The sequence below is a fragment of the Neurospora hispaniola genome, assembly GCF_033458365.1.
Source record: "Neurospora hispaniola strain FGSC 10403 chromosome Unknown B0T23scaffold_8, whole genome shotgun sequence".
Taxonomy (NCBI): domain Eukaryota; kingdom Fungi; phylum Ascomycota; class Sordariomycetes; order Sordariales; family Sordariaceae; genus Neurospora; species Neurospora hispaniola.
Genome location: NW_026944413.1, coordinates 1,607,222 through 1,630,015, shown reverse-complemented (window position 1 = coordinate 1,630,015; position 22,794 = coordinate 1,607,222). Strand labels below are relative to the sequence as shown.

Below are 22,794 nucleotides of genomic sequence, written 5' to 3'. Positions count from 1 at the left end.
AGTTGGCTAGCTTTTCTTATATATATAAGTAGTATAGTAGTTTATTTAAATATAAGGTAGGGAATATAGGGTAGGGAATATAGGATAGGGAATATAGGGTAGGGAATATAGGGTAAGTAAGGTACTTTCTCTCGGCTAAGTTAGCTAGCTTTTTTTATATATATAAGTAGTATAGTAGTTAATTTAAATATAGGGTAGGTAAGGCACTTTCTCTCGGCCAAGTTGGCCAGCTTTCTTTATATATATAAGTAGTATAGTAGTTAATTTAAATATAGGGTAGGTAAGGCACTTTCTCTCAACTAAGTTGGCGAGCTTTTTTATATATATAAGTAGTATAGTAGTTAATTTGAATATAGGGTAGGTAAGGCACTTTCTCTCAACTAAGTTAGCGAGCTTTTTTATAGCTATATAAATATATAAAATATTATAAACTTCCTTAAGTACTTTTATATAAAAGTAAGTAATATAAATTAGAAGTATATAAAAATAAGAAAGAAAGTTTATTTATTAAAACTTTTTAAATTATTTTTTATTATTATTAAAAGAATTCACATTACAAACTTATATAACTTTTTTTTTAGTATTTTATATAATTTAGTAAAAGATAAAGTATATAAAAAAGGAATATAATTATAATATACTTATATATAACTCTAAAATAATAAAAATCTAAATATATTTTAAAAAAAAGAATAAAAAACAAAACCATAACGTAAATCGAACCCATAACCTCAACACCAAATAACCAGCATATTAACCACTATACTACAACTATTAAAAAGTTTCATCACTTATTTTATCTATATACCTCCCTTCTTTCACTATCTTCACCAAACTCTCTCCACCTCTTATCTTCTTAGAATTTTATCCTTATTATTTATTACCACTCTTATCTTATTAATATCCTTATCTATATCTTATCTTACCTACCCCAATTTTTTTTTACAATACGAATACGAACTTCGCGTCTAAAATACTACTAAGAAAAGGAAAGAATAAACGTATAAACCTTAACCATTTCAAATTATATATACACAGCACAAGCCACAGTCCGCCACAAAGATAAAGACAGAAAAGCTAACTAGTAAGGGTATTTGCCCCTGCAGGTGTGAGTGGGTTCTAAGCGTAATAATCGACACCTAAGATAGTTAATGGCCCTCCACAAGTACCAAACTAACGAACTTGACAGGGGCAAATTAAGTTGACTGAAGTGATTTGGGCAAATCGTTAACATATAGTAGGAATATAAGAGAATTACACTTAACGAAGCATTATTACCATCCCCCAAAATAATAATAAACAACTATTCAGGGGGGTATGGAAGTTGCTATCACACCAATTCTTAGCTACTTGTTATTCAGGATCGACACAGTAGACTACCAGTTTGGTGGTGAGATCACGGTGAGCCGAGGTTCCACTCTCGACTTCCCACCACGTTGACGGCTCACGCTAGGTTACTCCCATATAAGAAGCCGTTTCACCACCCCCATACAAGAACCATCAACTTGAATCATAGCATCATCACCAACTAGTATTCAACCGCCCATAATGACCGAGCCTGTCGAAACCTACAATTTTTATCCCGCTCTGCAACGGAACGTAACGCCCACTGCTTCCGGCTCAGAAGTCGTGAGCTACACCTCTGACCTGGGCGACGGCGGTCCCATCCTGACTCTCATTCACGGATATCCTCAATCTGCATTCATGTATGTAAATACTTAGCTCTTGATCACCTGTCCTGTCCTGACATGACATGCCATGACCTACCTCACCAATTCACTTTACAACACTTTCCTTGGGTCCTGGTCCTGGTCCACACCGCCCATTTCCCCAGGTAACTTAATTAAACAATTCTCTTTACTTACAGTTGGCGCTACCTCGTCCCCCTCCTCCTCCCTAAAGTCTCCCTCTTTATCCCCGAACTGCCCGGGTACGGCATTAGCACCCCCATCTCCGCTAGTACAGGCGACCACACGAAGCGCGCCGTCGGCCACGCCCTGCTCGATGCTCTCGCCCAGGTCTTCAGTACCAACAACTCTTCCTCTTCTTCTTCTTCTTCATCACCATCATCATCATCATCACCCCGACAAGTAATCCTCGCAGGGCACGACCGCGGCGCCCGCATCTGCCACCGCCTCGCCGTCGACGCCACTTCCTCTCCTTCCCTTCCCGACGAAACTAAGTCCTTCTTCTCCCACCACAACTTGACCATAACCGGCCTAATCATGCTCGACATCCTCCCCACCAAATCCCAATGGGACTTTTTCTCTTGTCCTTCTCTCTCCCAGAACTACTTCCACTGGCCGCTACTAGCCAACGTCGAGCTCGCCGTGCCGATGATCACAGCGTTTGGGGTAGATGAGTGGGTGCGCGGCGGGCATTTACGACTAGTTGGGTCGGCAAGCGATAGTAAGGAGCGGATTATGCGTGATGATGCGGTGGAAGTGCATGTAAAGTTGTTTGAGAGTGGGGAGACGGTGAGGTGGACGTGCGAGGATTATAAGGCTGGTGCACAAAAAGAGGTGGATGAGCAGGTGGAGGATTTGAGAAAGGGGAGGAGGGTGGAGGTGGATACGTTGGTGATGTACAGTTGGGAGAAATTGGGGAGGGGTGGGGGGGTGGATGTTGAGGGGGTTTGGAGGGGGGTTGTTAATTGTAGGGAGAGTGGTGAGGGGGAAGAAAAGAAGAAGAAGAAGGGGGATCAGTGGGTGGGGGATGGGGTGGAATTGGAGGTGGTGGGTGTTGAAGACGGGAGGGGACATTTCCTGCCGGAGGAGGCGTATGATGTGGTTGGGGAGAGGGTGGTGAGGTTTTTGGAGAGGTTTGGGTTGTGATTTGGAGGTTGATGAGGTCAGGTTGAAAGAGATTTGAAGATGGGGGAAATTGGGCGAGCGTTGATGAGAGAGGTGGTGATGGTGGTGGTGCGAGACAGGCGGGAAAGTGGAAATTCATCAAATCACACTCACTAGCTTCTAAGGCGCGCGCGTGTGTACGTGAGGGCATTCCCAGTTTTGAGCGAGGCGAGCATTCGACTATTGGAGCTTGATGTAGTCGATGAAATGTCCACTCACGGTTGCCTTGAAACGGAGTTTGAAATACTCCGCCACTTTTTGATCCGCCCTGCAAATCATGGTTCCGGAATCCGGCATGATGGGTTGAATGCCCCCCGCTCTCAGATTATCCACATGCTTGATGTGGAGGAGGAGATTGGATGTCTAAGTGGGCTACAGAAAAATACACGACAGCTCTGGCCCGGTAAAAACCGCTTTTCCCGGTATGACTGGGTCTAGATAGGCTACATGTGTAAACTAAAATACGTATGATTTGACTTGTCGCTTCTGATGATGGCGCAAAGCCCGACGACCTACGCTTGGATATTGAGCAAGTGTTTTCTGGCTCTGGTGTTTGGTGTTTAACAATTTTTGTACACTACACTACATACCGAGCTCTGAATTGGAGTCATCGATTGCAGTGATTGATCGACGGCTTCCAGGTTCAGGTACCTACCATAATGGAGGGGGCACATGATGCCGTGAAATACAGTGTACTGTTGCAGCCCTAAATCTGCCCTGACCCGCCCCAAGTGCCGAGCGATCTGAGTGAGACAAGATTCACAAACCTCTCTCGCTTCTCCGTGATGACTCTTTGTAGTATGGTTGTTGACTCCCGTCGATCTTTCTTTGAGCAAACCCTTTGAGTGTTTGGATGTTTGTGGAGGACTTTCAGCGGAGAGTCCCGCCACTTCCTGCTCAAGGACGCAAGCGACTAAATGAAAATTCCTTTTTTTCTTTTTTTTTTTTTTTTTTTTTTTTTTTTTTTTTTTTTTTTTTTTTTTTTTTTTTTCCTTCCCGGGAGGGGCGGTTGTGAGTCTTCACCGATGAAAGTTCCGCAGCTTCCCGGAATGCAAGAATTGCAAAGCTTGAACTCTTTCAGGTCGAGATCTGCGCACCCTGACACACACAGAAAAAAAAACCAGAGAAACCACCCCGGCCGGAAACGAAACCGAACGACAGAGATGGATCGATGCCGCCATCAATGCCATGGTCCTTGGTCCTTGGTCCGAACGTAGACATGGATGAATGCCCCGCTCCGCCATCCCTGCCGTGGTTCAGACTGGTCGTTTCTGGTCGTCAACGTCGACGCATCCATCAGCGCATCCAGACCAAGGTGATGATGCATGTACCAGACCAGATATCATCATGCGATACCCTCTTTTTTTCCCTTCAGGATGAAGAGGATGGGCGGTGTCATGACACTAAACCGCGTCATGGGAGCAACACGCCATCAGAGTTGCACAAGTCAACGTCACCGTCGCCATTTACCGCTCGCGGGTCGGCACTCGTCCGGGCAGATGATCGGCTTTTGCAATGGTGAAAATGTGATAACGGCAGCCCAAGACGGCGTGATGTGCTCTACACCCCTGCTGCTGTTAGCAAGTGATGATAAGGCGAGTGAAAGCGAATAGAGCGAGGAAGTTGTTGTCGAGGTGTGTGGTGGTGGTGATTGATCGATGAATGCCGCAACCAATGGCAGCTATTGAATGATTGTTTGATTGCCCCCTCCCTCTTTGTGACCTAAGCAAGCATATGCTTTGCGGTTTGATTACTGTCAGCTTAACCTTCAAGAAGAGCAAATCGATGAGAAAAGATCTACGCCATCAGAGGATGATGGCCTTTTCCATACATCTTCGTCAACACTCTGTCACTGTCAGTGTCAGTCAGCAAAACGCGCCGGCTGTGCTCGGCACAGTTGGGTTGGGTCCATGATTAGGTATTCATTCCATTTACATGGCACAGTCACAGACGAACTAAGCAATAAGGTGCTCCACACAAACATTCATGCAGCTTCACCTTGACGGCTGGACCATCCGGACCAACCCACCCACCCCCCTCCGCTCCTTGCTCGAGGGTGATGGAATCACCGAGGCGGCATGAGCAAAGCTATGTAGCTAGCAAACGCCGCCTTAGGGCCCCCCATTGGAGATTAAGCTCTCGTTCGCCTTTTCTTTTCAAGACCCCTGCTGCCGATCCGGTCCCAGTGAACAGGGTGACAGCTCAGTTCGAGTAGGCAACCCCCATGTCAGGCAGTCTCGGACTTCATGCAAACTCTCATGACAAACTTTTTCTTTTTCTCAGTTTCTTTATCTCCGTGTCTGGTCCATAAAAAAGCTCTACGACCCTCCTCTTCGGCCCTGTTATTTCGTCTTGCCATTTTCTCTCTTTGTCACCAGTTTTCTGCACCCAAGCCATATACGCACTCGCCAAAACAGATCACCTTCCAAAAATAATCTCACCCACCAACACACGGCTCTAGCCGCACGAATAAACCAACTGTATCGTCGACATAGACCGATCCAGGTTCTACATCCATCAGGGATTATTGTCCACAATCTCAACACACCTTATCATCAGCTTCACCTCGAACACACGAGGTTCCATCATCTCAAGTCATGTCAAACCTACCCAGCTCCCTTGGAACTCGCCAAAGGTCTTTCCTCCGAACCATCTGCGCTCGACCAAGTTTCTACAGCCGTGCATCCTCACCACAAAATTACAACGAGGACGCCATAACTCCGTGCCCGGTCGAATCATCTCACGACGACGAGGAGCACACGTCGCTTTCCAGATCATCCTCCTCCAGCTCACTGCGAAGCACGAGATCCCTGCGCTCCAGCATCGAAGACATGAGGGACTACAACGACATCGACACCCAGCTCCTCTGGCGGCGCATGCTTGCCATTCAACGCACCTTTGGCTGCTACAACTCGACACGCATGAACATTGCCATTGAGATTGGCGAGCAGAACGCTTCTGTCCGTACGTATACACTGGTGAAAAGCCCTAGTTCATGAAATGATGGTCTAACACTGTTTTTTTAGCGTCACGAGTATGTCTGGATTTGCTGAATGATAGCATTGATACACTTCCCAACGATATCAAGCAGCGAATCGAAGACTTCCTCGCATGCGAAGACGTCTCTAGGTCATCGTCATCTTGCAGCAGGAGGAAGTGGAGTTGGAGGCATCTTTTGCATGCTTGATTATCATTCGGTGGAACCAACTAGGGCTGGACCCAAGATTGTTTTGGGGTCTGTTGTTCATCCCTTTGTTGAGAATGACTGGGTCGCTTGGTTGCTCGGTCGGGCTTTTCTTTTTCCTCCTTTCATGATATATACCCCTTTTAGAGATACGCGGGATGCACGGGAATGGCGCAAAACGGTGGCTTTCTTTTCCTCGGACGCGTCATGTTCGAGATTGGCACGTTGGTCCGGAAGTTTACGGGAAGGTTTGTCAAAGATAGTTTACAGAAGCATTAGATGAGGAATTTGGTTGGAGGATCGACAAGTACAACACCAAAGTTGCACCCACTTTTGTTGAATGGGTGTTTTTATTTCACTATTTCCAATCTCCAAAAGAAGCAAACCACGAATGAGGCACCCGGCGAATTGTGGTTGATATCAGGTTTACAGCTGTTATCTCAATTCTTGTGGCGTTTGATAGCTCTGACAGCGACGATAACAATTGCCTGAACACGAGGTATTTGGGCACCCAATAATCCCAGAAGCAGCAATTCGTAAAAGCGATCGACAGTGTTGGTGAAGCCAAGCCAAACAGACGTCTTTCCCGCAATGTACGTCGTATTGTTCTTTCTTTTCGACCAACTCGAGTCATGGAGCCTTTCGTCTCCAATCTCCCAACACCTCGATTTGATTCCGAGCTCCAGCATAAACAACGACTTGTGGAAAACGTCCTATAATGCAACCAACTAAAACAAAAGTCTGTTTCGCATTGTCGTCAAACCCAACGGTCGTGTGTTTGTGCCATTCTCGGCTCTCCCCGATTCGTAATGAACCGATCCATGACCCCCCCTGGCCCCTGCCTTACCCGACCCCGGCAGTAAAACCCCCCCCTGAAAAAAGAAAAACAAGACCCATAGTTCAAACCCCAGGATCGATCAGATAGCATGCACAGTAAACAACCCATCTGAAGAACCTCCTTTGTTTGTTATGCTCCATTTCCATTATTTTTCCCCCTTCCACCCCAGGGCAGTCAGTCTCCGAACTTAACACCTCCAACCACCCTTCTCAGCCCCCATTCATTCCTCCCGTTTACCTTTGCCATTTTATCCTTTGGCCATATTTTCCCCCTCTTCTCACCGTGAATCACCAAACCACCATTCACAACCCCATTACAACTATTTATCCCCGAACACAACCCACCACCCCCAATTCCAGTCCTCAACCCAACTCAAGCAACCCACTCAAGTTCCAATCTTGGTGGGAATATCCTCATAATAACTCATCCTCCACTTTTCCTCCCGCCCCTTCATCGTCTCCTCCATCCCTTCCTCCCTAACCAACACCCTCGGCACCTCCATATCCATCTCCATTTCCATAGCATCCATCTCCCTCCCGCCCCGTCTCGGCACCTTCTTATTCCCAAACCTTTCCTTCGCCCCTTTTGTCGTCCTAACAGCCACACAATAATTCTCCCCCGTTGACGCAACCGCATGCACAAGCACGTCTTCTCCAAATGGCCATTGCTGTTTATCTTCCTCTTCTTCTTCTTTTTCTTTTTCTTTTGTCGGGAGGAGAAAAGACCTTGGCAACTGTTCGCGCTCATCATACTGGACAAACATGCCTGATTCCTTTTGGGCGTCGAGCCACCGTCGAGCAAAATCGACTGCGTCGCGCTTGCAAGGGAAACAACCTTCGATTTCACAGGCTTGGAAGAGACGGGTGATGGATGAGGAGCGACGGCGGCGGGGGGGTGGATGATGATGATGCCGGCGGTGGGCGGCGCCGGTGGTGGTGGTGGGCTCGGGCTCCTCGGGCTCGGACTCGGGCTCGTCGGGTTGGCCTGGTGCTAGGGCTTGGTTGTAGTCGGTTTTGGTTTGGATTACGTATGAGAGTTCTTCTGTCTCGTCTGATTCGGCTTCGGCTTCGGCTTCTAAGCCAGCACCAAGTGGCTGCCTTGCTTTAGATTTGAACTTGGAGTAGGGAGTCTTGTGCGACGGCAGTAAGGGAACGTTCCCGTACATGGAACCCGCCGAAGCCAGATGCTCCGTGTTGGGCTTCTCGACGACGCCAATGAGGAATTCCTGACCGCCGGCACGCGCCTTGGCGTACACGAGCACTTCGTCGCCGTAGGGCCAGACCTCGGGAGGCTCCCCATCGTTCTCCGTGTCCGAGGTGCCTGTGCTTGTCGAGTAACCACTTTCGTTTTCCAACTCCTCCGCCGCCAGTTTCGCTGCGGCTGTGGTGGGTTTGGGTGTCTTTGTTGCTGCTGCTACCGCTGCGGCTACTGCTTCTGCTGTTGGTACTTGCCCTTTTTTCTGAGGAGGAGGAGGCACGCCAAAGTTCTCGCGGGTGGCGTAGATGGCAAAGTCGTAGGGTTGGTAGTTAAGCGATCGGAGAGCGTCGTGGTAGGCAAAAGCCTTGGCGTCCTTGAGAGTGGTGTGCGTGCCGAGGACCTGCAGGCAGGTGGTGGCGCCGCAGGTGGTGGCGTGGTGGTCGATTACAGTCAGGGTCGTGTGGTAGAGGTTGTCGGGAACCACACCGGCACCTGGATCGGCGGGTTTTGTTGATGGAGGAGAGAGGGTGGCGGAGATGCCTTTGGCCTTTTGGTGACTGGCCATGGTGTGTGTGTGTGTAGGATACGCTTCCGTTCGGCGGTTCTTTGATGATCGAGTTTCAGCTCGGTATACACGTTCGGGCAATGGTATTCATGGAATACGCTGACGATTCCTTGCTGTCATGTGATGAGGCCCTGGCCTCCAAGTTCTGATTTTCGACGAGAAATAGATTTACTGGCAAGCAGCAATACAGATGAGTCCTGGAGTCAATACGAATGGTAGCTTCGTGATGCGGCGGACGTGTGTGTCTCACGGAAAACGCTCGGCCGTTTGGGATTTCGGTTTCCAAGTTTGATCACCAGAGTAATCGGGTGGTTGATCAAACTAACCAGAGTTCGGCAAGTTGACGAATATCGATTATGAGCTGTTGTATTCGTAGTGCTCTCAAAACAATCGAGTTAGAGACCAACGTCGACCATAAGAGTATTCCGTGTTTTATAAGCTTGGTGATGAACGCGCGGTGACTAGAAGATGACGCATGGACTACAACTCCTCTCATAACGTCACCGGCTCTCTGCCACGCACAGACTTCCATATACAATGGGGCAAGAGGAGAAGACTCCGCCATCGGTAATGTGACTGTGGTTCAATCCTCCATATTCTTTTTCGTTCAAGCTTCAGTCATGCTCGCCGCAAGCGAGGGCAGCAACTGGTAGCCAAAGGTCCGTTGATTCGCCGGTATTCTCATGCCAGAGTCCCGGTCCGAACCCGAGACATGTCTCTTCAGACATCAGAACTCCGGCATTATTCGAATTCACGATTGTGTAAAAACGAGGACAAGAAAGCTAAGGGGGAAAGCTCTCGATCAAACCCCCCTCCTTGCCCACTCACCATCTGTCCGTTCATCCCCTCCGCTCGTAAACATCCCTACCAACCTCCTCACTGCTCCCCAAACACAAACCACCTCTTCTCCTCCGTATCATACGTCAAATTAGTCGTCACCGTCTTCCCCCTCTGCAAACTTCCAAACTCCACCTTCCCATCCACGCTCGCCACCATCTCCTCTCCATATCTCTGCAGTCTATTCTCCCCATCCTTGACCGTAAAGTTCGCCAAAGACACCTCAAACCCGTTCCTCGTCCTAATATCCGGCGACCCGTAAAACCGAGCGGTCACCCCTTCATACCCAATACACAACTCAGTGTACCCCCTATAATACAGATCCGTCCACTGCAGCTCCTTATTAAAGCCCGTCAACAGAGTCGTGTCCGTCTCCGTCTCCTCCATCGTGACATTCTGTCCCAGCGGACTAGGGCTCGAGACCGCGCTGACGGCGAACTCGACGCCGATTGCCCCGCGGCCCGTGATGGGGTCGTATTCCCCTAGTTCGATTGGCTTGTCGAGCCAGACGAGGTCAGACGCCCACGACGCGTGCGAGTCGCCTGCTAGCATGATGTTGTTGGTGATGCTGTTCTCGTAGAGCGTAGCAAAGGTGCGGTTGCGGTTGGCCACGTAGCCGTCCCAGGCGTCGTAGTCGTACGGCAGGTTCATGTCCTTGCTGACGATCAGCTGGCTGAAGATGATCTGGTTGCCGATGAGCCGCCACTTGGTGCCGCGCTTGGAGGATTCCTTGAGCGTGCGGTAGAACCAGGCTTCTTGCCGGGGACCCATGAGAGAGCGGGAGGTGTCGTTGGAGATGTCTTTGATGTATCCTGTGTTCTAGAGCGCAAAATGAAGGATGTCAGTACAGTTGATAATGCGGACTCGGGGCGGACAATAGTGGCTTACAGTGTATATGTTGGTGATGGACCGGTCATATTGCCGCGTGTCCAACATGATGAGGTCGAAAAGGTCGCCGAATTCGAAATTTCTCCAAATGCGCAGGCCATCATCCATGTCTACCTGACGGATGGGCATCCATTCGAAATAAGCTCGAACGGCGTTTGCCTTGCGGCTATCTGTCGACACACCGCCGTCACTGATAAAAGAGTCCTCGTTGTTCTGCAGAAAAGAGCTTCCATCACGCCACGTATTGTCCGCCACCTGCGATTCACAGTTGTGGTTAGCAGGCTGTGTGCTCCGAGGACAACAATAACTTTTACATACCTCGTGATCATCCCACACCTGAATCCAAGGAAACTTCATGTGGTTGGCAACCAGGTCCAAGTCGGTACGGTACGTCGCAATTCTCCTTCGGTAGTCATACAAGCTAGACACATGTCAATAACGGAAAAATAACTAATAGACAAAGCGCCAACATACGTATATGTTACCCGGTCTGGCTGCGGGATGCGACCAAGAGCATCACCCCAACCATACTGTCCGTTCTGGAATTCGTAGATGTAGTCACCCAAAAAGACAATAAAGTCCACCGAATCCTTCCTCACCGTGTTTCCAAACATGTTGAAGAAGCCCTGGGCTGACCAAACGGTTAGATGAATTACCAGATGCGCCAGCCAATAGACCTACGATAGTTGCTGCACGAGTACACGGCAAGTTTGATATCAGAAGGAACTTTATTGCCCTTTGCCGGGAGTGTCTTGGTCCGACCGACCGGCGAGTTGTTGTAGGAATCACAAATGTTGAACTGATAGTAGTACGTAGTGAACGGGAAGAGCCTCTTCGCCTCGACCTGTTGAAATAGTTAGCCTCTCGACTATGGCGTACCATCTCAACGCTGCTCTTCTCACCTTGACAGTAAAGTCAATGTCCGAACTTGTCCACACACGCCCTTCATCGGCTACTTTCTCAAACTTTTCATCCGTGGCAATCTTCCAGTCAACACACACTTTGGACTTGCTGAAGAACACAAATTCTTCAGTTTCATGGCTGAACAGCCCAGTGGTTTCGCTGACCGTGGTATTGGAGTGGTCATTGTCCATAGTTGGTGCCGCACGTGTCCAAAGAATGACGCTGTCATCGTACGGGTCTCCTGAAGCAACTCCGTGTGTAAAGTTGAGCTGCTCAGGCTTCCATGGTAAGCTTTCATACGTCCTTGCCGCAACCTTGGGAATCGAAATACCCAGGGATGGGTGACGGAGGGATGGCGAGAAGTAGTTGATATTGCCCGCGTAGAAAGCCGAAGCTCCCGCAGCGAACAAAAGAAAGCCTGTTTTCTGCTTCATCGTCATTGCTAGAGAAAGAGTTTGAAGCGACGTTCCCACTTGGCTGGCTCGGAAGTAGAACAGTTACATCCCATGATGACAGCATGGAGCATCCTGTTTATACATATTCTTCTCCATCTTCTCTCACGAGCTTCGATCGTGTTGGTGCTAATGCCTCGGCAAAGACTCGCAACAGATTAGCAAGCTTCTATGCATGATTTACCACTTTTACTCATCCAAACCCGTTATTTCTAGGCCCAGGAGAGGCTTTGTCATAGGGCTCAACCACTACTTACCATAGTTTGCGAGATGGCATGCAGGTAGAACTGGGATCGCGCAAAGTTCAGCTTCCGCTTTAGGAAAAACCGGTTTGAGCAAGTAAAATCGGTACTGTTGCAGGCAACTCGAGTGGCTGGATTACGTACCATATTGATCAATTGGGGTTATATTCCTTGGCCAAGGGTACATCGCATAGGGACGAGCCTCGTCACAAAACAGAAAGAGTCGCTTACCTGCCTGCATTGGTAACGAATTAAAGGCATCTCGAAAGTCGTTGACAGGGCCATTTTGACGGGTGCGGCTATGCACAGTCCGGGGATTGAGTGAGCAGCAGATAACCTTGCGGGGAAACCACAAGAGCAATAATCCCGTCAAATGTTTTCCAATTCATTGGCAAGAGTAAGCGAGCCTTGACCCCCTTTTTTTTTTTTTTTTTTTCTTTTTTTTTTTGAGATGATGCATATATTGAGGGCTAATGGAAAAAACTACTTCCCGTAGTTGATATTCCCTAAGCATACATCCGTCGAACCACCGCAATGACGGCGTTATTTGTGAATCTTCTCCTTCATCCAGCATACCTTTCAGATGATGTCTTATACTTCGAAGACCAATACACGAGCTAGATTGCCCCCCATCTTTCGTACCACAAAGGCGGATATTTCGGAGCAGTTATCGGTTGCTCCTTGAAGGCTTGCAGTGAGCATTGTTATCGTGTTTCATCTGCCGGTGGTTTCCTTGTGAGCGTGCTCCTCAAAGCCAATCTTCTCCTCCGACGAGAGAGTATCGTTGTGCTCCTGCTTGAGCGTAAGATTGCGAGTGTTTCTTGTCTTCCAAGCGGGGGTGCCGATGTACTTGATGGCTGTACAAATGGTTTCAGATTAACGTTTGACCAAAAGAACAGGGCGTCTCATATGATGGAGTGATAACTTACCTCCAGGCTTGGTATCGTCAAAGATCTCCTCGACTTCCTCAAGGGGCTTGTTGGCGGTCTCGGGGAACATGAAAAAGACGTGGATGAACATGGCCGCGCAGAACGTAGCGAAGATGACGTAGGTTCTCCAGGTAATGTTAGCAAAAGCAGGAGGAACAAAGTAAGCAAGGGCAAAGTTGAAAGCCCAGTTGGCGGAAGTGCAGAGGGCAACGGCTTTTCCGCGGAGACGAAGCGGGTAAAGCTCCGGGGGATAGGTCCACGAAACAGGACCCCAAGTGGGCGCGAAAGATGCGACGAAGAGATAAGTTGAAGCAATGACGGCTTTGGCTGGAGCGCCAGTAATAGCCATGGATTCGGCCGGGGAAGTGAACTCGCCAGGGCGGGCAGGTCGTGAATAGACAGCAAACAAGCCGGCATTGACACAGAGCCAGAGGCACATGAAGAATGCACCAACCAGCAGGGTCGGACGACGGCCCCAGCGATCCATCCAAAGAAGAGCCGGTATCGTCATGACGACGTTAATGACGAACTGGATACCGCTAGGGAGAAGGACGGCATTCTCGCTTCCATCGGCAAGACCGGCCATTGTGAAGACGTAGGTTATGTAGTACATCTGTTGGCGGTCAGCGATGACTTTGGTGAAACATGGAGCAAGGATAGGAAGACATACCATCACATTCATACCGGTCAACTGAGACCATATCTGAGTAAAAACGCCAATCGAGGTCCGGTTGATCATGTTGGGCTTGAACAGTTCGAAGTAGCTGACATCAGCATTGGCGCGCTCGAACTCGACCATCTCGCGAATCTCTTGCATCTCACGGTGCACCCACGGGGAGTTGGGGTTTCCTTTTCCGTGAACCAAGGTAAGCACATCCTTTGCCTCGTCCCATCTGTCCTTCTTGCAAAGCCAGCGGGGCGACTCGGGGAGGAAGACAAGGCCGAGAAAGAGGAGGGCGGCAGGGATGGCCTGAAGACCCCAAGGAACTCTGAAGGCGGCCGTTCCCTTCATAAACGAGCAGCCATAGCAGATAAAGAACATGATCAGAATGCCCCAGGTGATAGCCCATTGCTGGAAACCAACAAGGCGACCGCGCTTTGAAGGAAGGGCGATCTCGGAAATGTAGACAGGGACTTGGGCAGAGCATATTCCGACCGAAAATCCGTTGATGATGCGGCCGACAACCAACATGGGAATGTTGACAGACGCGCAGACGATGATGGAACCAATAATCCTGCAAGAAATGGTTAGGTCCTTGGTTCTCGAGAGGTAGTTGAGGCGGAGACCACGTACCAAATCACAGAACCTATCTGAATGGAGCGTTTGCGGCCGAAAGTATCGGAGACAAAACCAGAGCAGAGAGCGCCGAGCCACGAACCACCAGGCATGGCGGCTGTGATACCACCCTGAACATCGTTGGTAGGACCGAGGCACAAGCCCTTTTCGTTGTGGCCGAGCTGGTTGAACTGGCAGAGGTACGGCTGAGTCGAGATAATAGCTGACATGGAAGAAATATCGAAGCCAAATAGCGCGCCGCCTTTTGTCCCCTAGTGGTTAGCTTGAAAAGCAGCGGGCTAGAGCAGAGATGGACTCATAGCAGTGGTGACGGAGATGGACTCACCGATGACGGCGACGGCGGCGATGAAGTAGATGTTGCCGATTTTGTACATCGTGTCGTGGGTTTGCCCAAGGCAAGGTCCAAAATCGTATATAGGATTCGGGTGCTATGGAGGCATATACCACGAGGGTCGAGGAGGTAGGCGGTTATCAAGGTCGGAGGAAAGCTGATAGTAGCGATACTTTGTGGGCGATTTTGTAGGAGGTGTTTCGGCAACCAAAAGAGGAGTGTCTCAAAAACAGAGGTGAAGGTAGGAAGTGAAAGCCAAGGATTGACTTGCGGTAGGAAAAAGAAGAAGAAAAAGGTGGAAGAGGAAGAGGGGGAAAAGCAAAGGAGCTTTAAAGCAGACGAAGTACGGCAGCAAGTGAAGCCTGGACCCTGGGGCTCTGTACGTACGGAGTTCGGACAAAGTGAAGGGGCAACCAAGTGAAGGCCCGGGCAGGAGGAAGCGTGAGAGCGGATTTCACTTGCTTCAAACCTGGAAGAAATCAGGCAGATTGAATCTGCTCTCTCGGGCAATCACTGCACTCATCTGGTGGGTTTGGTGTACGTGTTGCTCAAGGTCTCCTGGGAGGAAGCGGCACTGCAATAGGGAAGGAGCGAGGCTGCGAGCTGAGATGTCAGCCGGGCTGATAATGACAAGGCCGACAGTGTCCAGCAGAGGTACAGCAACCCGGAGACTCGGACTCGATGCAGCTGTACAACGGGCATGAAGGTAGAGGTAGGGAAGAATAAAAGCGGTGCATGTGCAATTGTTCAACAACACCGGTTGCTCTCTCCCATAAGTACCCAAGACCACGGCTGCCCTGCTCATTTCTATTTGGTGAGTTGGATGGTAAGGACTTCCTCGACATTCGGAGCTCTGCCATTCTGCAGCAGCTCATGGTAGCCAGTCTCGGACATCGAACCAACGTGACGGCTTTGACCACCTCGCTGCCGGGTGCTGCACTGCAGCCGATCGTGACCGAAGAAGGAAGTTGGGGGAGGCACAACCGTTCACATAAATTAAAAGTAGTAGGGATCGTACATGCAATAACCCCATGACCTCGGATGGGAAGGGACATCGATGTCCAGGAAAATCACTGGATCCTACCGACTACTCTCCAGCCTCGGGTTGCCCAGCAGACCGGCTTCGAGTCTGGCGGCAATCTTCCACTTGGGATGAACTTGTCTCAAACCCTATGTTGCTGACTGTCCACCTTTCCCTCATTCCTCTTTCGTTCCATACCTATTCCAGGAACAAGTGAAACCTCGACAGCTCACGCCTGTGCCTGGTAGTCTTCCACATTGGAAAAGGCAGCTCTTCTTGCAAGGGGAAGGTTGTTTTGAAACTCTGCGGCGCAACTATTCGTGACCTTACATTCGTCATGCTGGTATGGAGGCTACTAGGTTCCCCAGAGCGGCTCAAGCCATCCGAGCCGTCCCCTGTCATCCCCATGGGGTTTCTCACCCACCAGATCGAATATTTGTGCTGACTCAAGCTTTGGTCGGTTGAACTGATGCAGGAGACAAAAGCACCTTTTCCTAGTGGCCGGATATGGCTTATTTCACTTGGACCACCTGATCAGATCCCTGATGTTCTTGCGTTGAGGCAGTATCTTTGGGGGGTTATACGCTGGAGGTCAGGACAGACAATCAGTGATGGCAAGCTCCTCAGTTCTGGCCCTTCGGTGCCCGAGGGTTCTTGATTCTGATGTCTGCCTTGGGGATTCCGGTCAAAATAGAGGTACCACATTCTTGGCCATGGTTCTTGACGGAAGCAAGTGCTCAACCGTTGTGCGCGAAACAATGTAGATGCCGAGAAAGCTTAACAAAGAGTAGGGGTCCTATTTGTGACGTCATAGCCTCGCCAAGAAGATGCTGTCTCGTCCTCTCCGAACTTCTTTTAGTCTAGTTATCGCGGGTTGCACATCCATCAGCGAGAGAGACCATGAACCGAGACTCGCCGTCTGAATGAGTGAGCTGAAAACGAAAGGGCCGAATCAGACAACCAACAGTTTGCGCCACCACAAAGCTGTTGCGTAAACAAGCACAGCATATGGCCGTTTCTGGGTGTTGTGCATGGTGAATTCTGACGGCACTGTAGTTAGTGATCCCAATGGCACACAACTTGAGCGCTTGAACAAGGCTTGCTGCTCTGCTGATGAGATCGGTAGCATAGCTAAACCATCCAAACCGAAAGACTGGTATGGCACAGGACACGTTACAGTCCTCGATCCTTTGAGGAAGAGATGCGAGGACGGTGGGCTCGAGTTTCGTTGATTCGCAGGCTCGGTAGAGGTAACGTCAAGACAATGAGCGATCCACCAACCCCGGGTTTCCGGCACGTCGAGCTGTGATCCAAACCAGAGAAGACTGTCGATATTCCATGTCGCCCAAAGGTAACATGGCTGACGAGGAGGCGGTGCGCTGCTATCCCCTTCTCACTCGTCTGGGCTTGCACCGAGACAAGTTTCACGACGTTTATTACTCGGATTGGTTGGTCCTGTTCATCCTCTCTTCTAGCCCGAACACTGTGCACCGTTGTACCCCATGATCTCTGCATATAAAAGTTTATGCTTGTACCCGCGCGCGTGTTTTCTTCGAAACGGCACCGATTTGCTGCCTTACGAAGTGCGACTCGTTTCGAACACGTTTGTTCAACAAAGCACTCTTGGGGGATCAAGTCTTGAGGCTCAGGATGGGGGGTTAGCTTACGGGAATCAGGCGGTGCATAGGGCCCTACAACCGACGGCGGACAAGGTGAGGATGGTGCTCAGTCGCACTGGTGAGCATATGAATCTGTAGAAGGTTGTTCTTCCATAATCCTTCTACCGTAACAACTTGAAGTGTTCAGCACGCTTCATCTCTCTGGGTTTCCAGCGTTGATCTGACTGCGACCGCGCGCTGTTATGGGAGACATAATCTCAACCAATTCTAAAAGCTAGAATAGCTGTGTGTAACAAAAGCCGGTGGCCAGAATTTGCAGGAGCTGGCAAGGTGCCTGGTGATGGCGATTACAGTCCAATGCTGGTTTGATTGTTAGCTTGGTACACCAGGCACTCCTACTGCACAATAAACATAGTATACTAGACAAGTTCTATCTCGAATAGTCCTAAAGGTTATATAGATAAATCAAAAGGTATTAGTTGTATTTAATCTAGCATTTTGAATGTTAGAGATGGCGTACCCAAGGTAAGATTATACATTAGTTAGCCATGAAAACGCATAGGAAAGTTGACACGAGGTCTCGAGCTAACAAACAAACCAGTACTGGACTGTAATGTCAGTGACTGGGATGCGGAAATCTGAGTGCAGTGTGGTGTTGATGTCCAAATTGTATACGGGCCTCTACAAGGGCAGGAGGTGGTGTTTTAACTGGTGGACTCCTACATAATAGTCCACATTTATTGCGCACCCAAGCGAGCCATGTCTGTGTTTCTTGTAGACCCTTCTATGTACGCGCTACCGCAGCTCGTCACATGGTTTCGCTCCTAGGGATCCCCTGCTCGAGCTTCGACAGGCGCGTCTCTGCATCACCCATGGGACAACTCACGATAATTCGACGCGTCTGCCTATGTCCGACCACTTCCCCTCGTTTACCCACACCACATCGTTTTGGACGATCATTCTCTATAACCCGAAAAGTCATGGCACCTACAAAACGTCCTGCAGCTGAAGGCGATCGCTCGATTTCTCCTCCGCCCTTGAAGCGCAAAGCCCAAACCGCCATCTCAAGTTCGCTCCATTGCCCGTCATTCCTCTGTTATGCAGTGAGCGCATGCGCTAACACTTCCTGCGCAACATACAGAGAGTGCGGTCGCAAGCTTCTTTACCCCCGTATCCCAGAAACCAAAGGACCGAACCACCTGGACAGAGAAAAGCCCCGATGCCGACTCGCCTGCCACCCTTCTTGTAGCCAAGTACGTCCCGGAAGGATCGCCGACGAACGATGAATCAGTGAATACAACAGTCAAGAGGAGGAAGATTGCAGCCTTCGATCTTGTAGGAGCCTAGATTGTGCCCAGCAACCCGGCCTTCAATCATTCTAATTCGTGTTAACAGGACTCGACCCTGATTACATCGGCCTCTGGCAAGAAACACTCCCACGACGCAGCCGACTGGAAATGGTGGCACCACTCGGTCCCTGGTCGCTTGCGAAAGCTGTACAATGAAGAAGGGCGCGTCCTCATAATAACCCCAACCCAACATCTAGATCAGATAGCTAACCTTTGCGGAAACTATCAGATACCAAGTCATAATCTTCACCAACCAAGGCGGCCTAACCCTCCACGCCTCTCCATCCTCCACCACCTCCTCCAAACCCAAGACCCCCAAAGCCCAACTCGACCGCGTCCCCCAATTCAAGCAAAAATGCTCCGCCGTGCTCTCCCAGCTCGACATCCCCACGACGCTCTACGCCGCGACAAGCAAGGACATCTACCGCAAGCCACGCCCCGGGATGTGGCTAGAGATGAAGGCCGACTACAACTTGGTCAACGACGACGACATCGACCTCGAGAACAGCATCTTCGTCGGCGACGCCGGCGGTCGCCAGTCGGAGCTTCCACCAAATAGTAATGGGCGTAAAGCGACCGCAACTCCCAAAGACTTTAGCTGCTCAGACCGCAACCTAGCGCACAACGTGGGCATCAAGTACCAAACGCCCGAGGAGTTCTTTTTGGGGGAGGAGCCGAGGAATTTCACCAGGGATTTCGACCTTGTCAAATACCCTTATCCCTCCTCACCTACCACTACCGATACAGACTCCTCGAAAAAAGAAATCCTCTTCACCAAAATCTCCCCCCAGGAACTAGTCCTCTTCGTCGGCCCCCCTGGCGCCGGCAAGTCGACCTTTTACTGGCGGCACCTGAAACCGCTTGGTTACGAGCGGGTCAACCAGGACGTGCTGAAATCCAAAGACAAGTGCCTCAAGGCAGCGACCGAGTATTTGAAGGAAGGCGACTCGGTGGTGGTGGACAACACCAATCCCGATCCGGATACCCGCAAGCAGTGGGTTGAGCTCGCGAAGAAACAGGGGGTGCCGGTTCGGTGTGTGTGGTTTCGGACGCCGTTGGTTGTTTGTGAGCACAATGATGCCGTGAGAGCGTTGAATAAACCAGTGAGTTATGTTTTTTGCTCTTTCTTTTCCCTCTCCCTTCCTTTAGCTAGCTGGTAGTCGCTAACCTCTCTTTCTCTCTCTCTCTCTTTCCCTTGACCAACAGCTTAATCCCGAATCCCGAACATCACTCCCGAAGCTTGCCTTCAACAGCTTCAACGCCCGGTTCAAGGAGCCCAAGGTCAAAGAAGGCTTCCAGGACGTTACCGAGGTGGACTTCAAGTTCAGAGGAACCAAAGAGGAATATGAAATATGGGGGAAATACTGGATTTAGGGCTTAGTCATGATAGGTCTTGATGTTGCGCATGTTAGCAAATACCCGATGTTGCAAGTCTTTGCCCTTCCAGTTTCAATCTCAGCCTTGTTATTGCTTGATAACCCACCATGTAGACAACCTCTTGAGCTTCGGTCTGCTAAGCAAAGTCTCTTCTTTCTCATCATGCCAAGACACGTCTCTGGAATTTGAAGTGGTGACGTGGCTACCTACCTACCCTTGGCCTAGCCTAGTTTATCATGATTTTTTTTTTTTTATTCGTCTTTCCTTATCGTTCATATATTCCTTGCTTTATCTGCCGTCGTGGTAAGAAGGAAAAGGAAAAGTCTGCACGTCTCTTGCCGCCATGTCTGTGTGAGAAGAAAATAAAAGCCAAACCTGACCCCCTTGACGGAATACCATGTACCACCGCTTCCTTGCCCCAGACACCTCGCTTTGGCCCCCCTTCTTCTTGTTTCCCTCGTCCCATCATATAATGCATGCGTCCACGCCCGGATGTCTTTCCTCTTTTTTTTTGATATCATGTCATACCCCGCTTGTCATGTCCCTTTGTTCCCTCTTTCTCCCTTTCGTGTTACATTAAATGCTTTTGAGTCGTAAAAGTCGTTCGGTCGTTTGCACATTCGTTCATTTCCTTGCCCCGTGTCCTGGTTCGCAGCCCTTGGCTTGGTGGCATCAGGCGCAGCGCACCCGCATCCACCTGCAGCAAATCTGCCTGCTTTTCATTTCGAATCCCTCTTTAGCTGCGAACTTCCCCCCCCTCCTTTCCTCCCCAGTTTGTTTTTTCAAGCTGCAAATTCAGCCTCGCCGAGCCCTCTTGCTGTTTGGCATTACGAATCCCCGTTCATCTTCACCTCCCTCCTCCTCATCATCCACATCCAAATACCCTCGGCTCCCATTGCGAGCGTTCTGCATCATGGCCATCCGACTGTACTGATCCTTCATTGACATTAGAACCGGTACAGACTTGGAGTGTTGGTGGTGGGGGTGCTGCATGACTCCGCAAACACTTTCTCTGCCGGCGCCAATGCCGATGCCTCCGACGCCTGCAGCAACCATCGATCTGGGGACCCCGCTCGGAACAGACTGGTTGTGCGGCAACGATAACGACGACGACGCCGGTCTCGTGGTCGAAGACCCAAACGAGGCAGTCGCCGCCGCCACCGCAGCAGCAGAAGGTTGCCGAGCATCGAACCAATCCCTGCTACAGAAACTGCCGCCGCCGACTACGACGCTGCCGTGAGTGCTGCTGAAGCTGCTAGCAGCAGAAGTGGGCGCTTCGTCGTCGTCATATTGATCATCTTCATAATGATCGTCGTCGTCGTCGTACTCGTACTCGGCCGCACCGTGTTGTTGGCCCTGGGTATGGACTCGGTATTGGTCTTGACGCTGCTGTTGGGAAGAAAGGGTGAATAGCTGTGAGCTGGTCGGGTTGTGGCCGGAACTAGTGTTGGGCCGGGATGTGGGGCTGGGGCCAGATGTAGGTGAAGAAGTCCGGAAAGCCGAAGATGGGTCGGGTCCGGTCGCAATCACACCACGGAGAATCAGAGTCGCTGCCTTCGCGCTTATCATGTGGTCCCGGTTGGGACCGTGGAATTCGGAAGAGTGCGGATGACCATGACCATGGCCGAAGCCGGGCCCGAGGCCATGCTGGTTCTGGTGGTGTTGCTCCCTAAGCAGACCGTTGAGAAGTTTGGACATTTTGAAGGTTTCTCGGAAGGTAGGTGATTGATGATTTGGCCTAGAAGTCGCGTGCGAGATGGTTGTTGTCGTCAAGTTTGTCAAATTTGATAAGGTGCCGAGACGATACTTGATTTGGCGCCGGATAAATGAGGGGAAAGTGGATTGTTGCCTGGACGTCGTCGGTTTTCGTCGAAGAAAAGGACCAGGCTGCGACGTTTAAAATGTTGTTGCAAATGGAATCGTGTTAAGCCAAGACTGGATCTTCACAGCCAGCGGGTGCTGGTGCGGTGCAATATCGATTGGTTACGGGAATTGATGGGCGATTGAATGACGTGGAGATGTTGGAAGGTTGAGAACCAGAACCAGCGGCCTGATGAGCAGTGAGTGGTGAGTGCTACTCGCTGTGAATTGTAGAAAGTAAGGGATCGTTGCGCCAGCGCCAAAGGAAAAGTATGATGAATATTGCTCTGTGAGTCCTGCAGACGTAGTGTATTGTTACTAGGCTGAGGTGGTCTTGAGTTCTGGAATGGCTTTTGAGGATGAATGAACGATGAGATTATTCTGAAACTGGGTGCAAGGGAGGAAAATTCCTGTTGCGAGCTGAAGTGCAGGATGACGGCAGCTGTGTTTGTGAAGCGCCAGCTCGCGCCAGCTCGACTGGAGTCGGCGGGACGATGGACGGTCCAGCGCAGCTCAACGGACATGGAACATGCTTGTTAGTGGCAGTTAGTACGCTTCACTTGTAGTGCTGTGCCACTGGCGTAAGTAAGTGCATATGGCTAACATTTACCAAACAGCACGGGTGCATTTGTCGGAGTGACACAGTCACAACGCAGCCACGCATCCAACATCAATAGTGCAATGGAGGGAGGTGACAGGAAGATGATCAAACCCAGCCAGTGGGAAAGCCATGGAATCAGATGCCATGTCGTGCTCCTATCCGCGACTCGTCCAAGTTTGTCCGGCCGTGCCCTGGTCAACTTTTCTTACCACTTGGTTGCTTGGCCTGTAGCGTGCGTCGGTGGCATCCCGTCCCCCCCCTCCTGAATATCATACCTGAAAATTGCCTTAAACGCCGTCCCTGGGCGGGCTCCTGCGCCGTTTCAGCCAGGGCAACGCCGTGACCCCTAGGTATGTAGGTATGTATGCACTCGCATTCCCAGGTCGTAAACTCCAGCCTTCAGCCAGCCAAACCGACACCTAAAAGCGCCAGTAGCACGCGACCCGGAGCGA

The 22,794-nt window shown here is 50.2% G+C and overlaps 7 protein-coding genes across 7 annotated transcripts; 3 read left to right on the top strand and 4 right to left on the bottom strand.

The window, feature by feature from the left end:
* Nucleotides 1-1,548: 1,548 nt before the first annotated feature.
* Nucleotides 1,549-2,834, top strand: B0T23DRAFT_324139 (Alpha/Beta hydrolase protein; the record flags this gene model as incomplete). Its single annotated transcript, XM_062835393.1, has 3 exons — nucleotides 1,549-1,706; nucleotides 1,868-2,645; nucleotides 2,706-2,834. 3 exons carry the CDS (start codon nucleotides 1,549-1,551, stop codon nucleotides 2,832-2,834), a joined length of 1,065 nt encoding a protein of 354 aa, XP_062689310.1.
* A 2,534-nt stretch (nucleotides 2,835-5,368) lies between these two features.
* On the top strand, nucleotides 5,369-6,217 carry B0T23DRAFT_233184 (uncharacterized protein). Its single transcript, XM_062833919.1, has 2 exons — nucleotides 5,369-5,816; nucleotides 5,879-6,217. Exons 1-2 carry the CDS (start codon nucleotides 5,450-5,452, stop codon nucleotides 6,037-6,039), a joined length of 528 nt encoding a protein of 175 aa, XP_062689309.1. The 5' UTR covers nucleotides 5,369-5,449; the 3' UTR covers nucleotides 6,040-6,217.
* A 718-nt stretch (nucleotides 6,218-6,935) lies between these two features.
* On the bottom strand, nucleotides 6,936-8,804 carry B0T23DRAFT_388358 (uncharacterized protein). The gene has a single exon (XM_062837749.1). It carries the CDS (start codon nucleotides 8,634-8,636, stop codon nucleotides 7,260-7,262), a length of 1,377 nt encoding a protein of 458 aa, XP_062689308.1. The 5' UTR covers nucleotides 8,637-8,804; the 3' UTR covers nucleotides 6,936-7,259.
* A 339-nt stretch (nucleotides 8,805-9,143) lies between these two features.
* Nucleotides 9,144-12,243, bottom strand: B0T23DRAFT_447908 (PhoD-like phosphatase-domain-containing protein; the record flags this gene model as incomplete). The annotated part of the gene is made up of 8 exons (XM_062841019.1): nucleotides 9,144-10,292; nucleotides 10,362-10,616; nucleotides 10,680-10,782; nucleotides 10,836-10,992; nucleotides 11,043-11,205; nucleotides 11,264-11,689; nucleotides 11,974-12,003; nucleotides 12,190-12,243. The coding sequence occupies 8 exons, from the start codon at nucleotides 12,241-12,243 to the stop codon at nucleotides 9,513-9,515; spliced, it is 1,968 nt and encodes a 655-aa protein (XP_062689307.1). The 3' UTR covers nucleotides 9,144-9,512.
* Nucleotides 12,244-12,413: 170 nt separating this feature from the next.
* B0T23DRAFT_447905 (general substrate transporter) lies at nucleotides 12,414-14,558 on the bottom strand (the record flags this gene model as incomplete). Its single annotated transcript, XM_062841018.1, has 5 exons — nucleotides 12,414-12,815; nucleotides 12,888-13,500; nucleotides 13,558-14,122; nucleotides 14,182-14,425; nucleotides 14,510-14,558. The coding sequence occupies 5 exons, from the start codon at nucleotides 14,556-14,558 to the stop codon at nucleotides 12,673-12,675; spliced, it is 1,614 nt and encodes a 537-aa protein (XP_062689306.1). The 3' UTR covers nucleotides 12,414-12,672.
* Nucleotides 14,559-18,135: 3,577 nt separating this feature from the next.
* B0T23DRAFT_447899 (PNK3P-domain-containing protein) lies at nucleotides 18,136-19,998 on the top strand (the record flags this gene model as incomplete). Its single annotated transcript, XM_062841017.1, has 5 exons — nucleotides 18,136-18,223; nucleotides 18,297-18,490; nucleotides 18,551-18,651; nucleotides 18,734-19,607; nucleotides 19,711-19,998. 5 exons carry the CDS (start codon nucleotides 18,136-18,138, stop codon nucleotides 19,876-19,878), a joined length of 1,425 nt encoding a protein of 474 aa, XP_062689305.1. The 3' UTR covers nucleotides 19,879-19,998.
* A 434-nt stretch (nucleotides 19,999-20,432) lies between these two features.
* Nucleotides 20,433-21,702, bottom strand: B0T23DRAFT_233140 (uncharacterized protein). The gene has a single exon (XM_062833918.1). It carries the CDS (start codon nucleotides 21,577-21,579, stop codon nucleotides 20,677-20,679), a length of 903 nt encoding a protein of 300 aa, XP_062689304.1. The 5' UTR covers nucleotides 21,580-21,702; the 3' UTR covers nucleotides 20,433-20,676.
* Between the last annotated feature and the right edge of the window lie 1,092 nt (nucleotides 21,703-22,794).

Coding starts and splice junctions, on each gene's coding strand:
- B0T23DRAFT_233184 (XM_062833919.1), top strand. CDS start 5,450: ATGTCAAACCTACCCAGCTCCCTTGGAACTCGCCAAAGGTCTTTCCTC. Junction 5,817..5,878: donor CGAGCAGAACGCTTCTGTCC/GTACGTATACAC, acceptor CTGTTTTTTTAG/CGTCACGAGTATGTCTGGAT.
- B0T23DRAFT_233140 (XM_062833918.1), bottom strand. CDS start 21,579: ATGTCCAAACTTCTCAACGGTCTGCTTAGGGAGCAACACCACCAGAAC.
- B0T23DRAFT_388358 (XM_062837749.1), bottom strand. CDS start 8,636: ATGGCCAGTCACCAAAAGGCCAAAGGCATCTCCGCCACCCTCTCTCCT.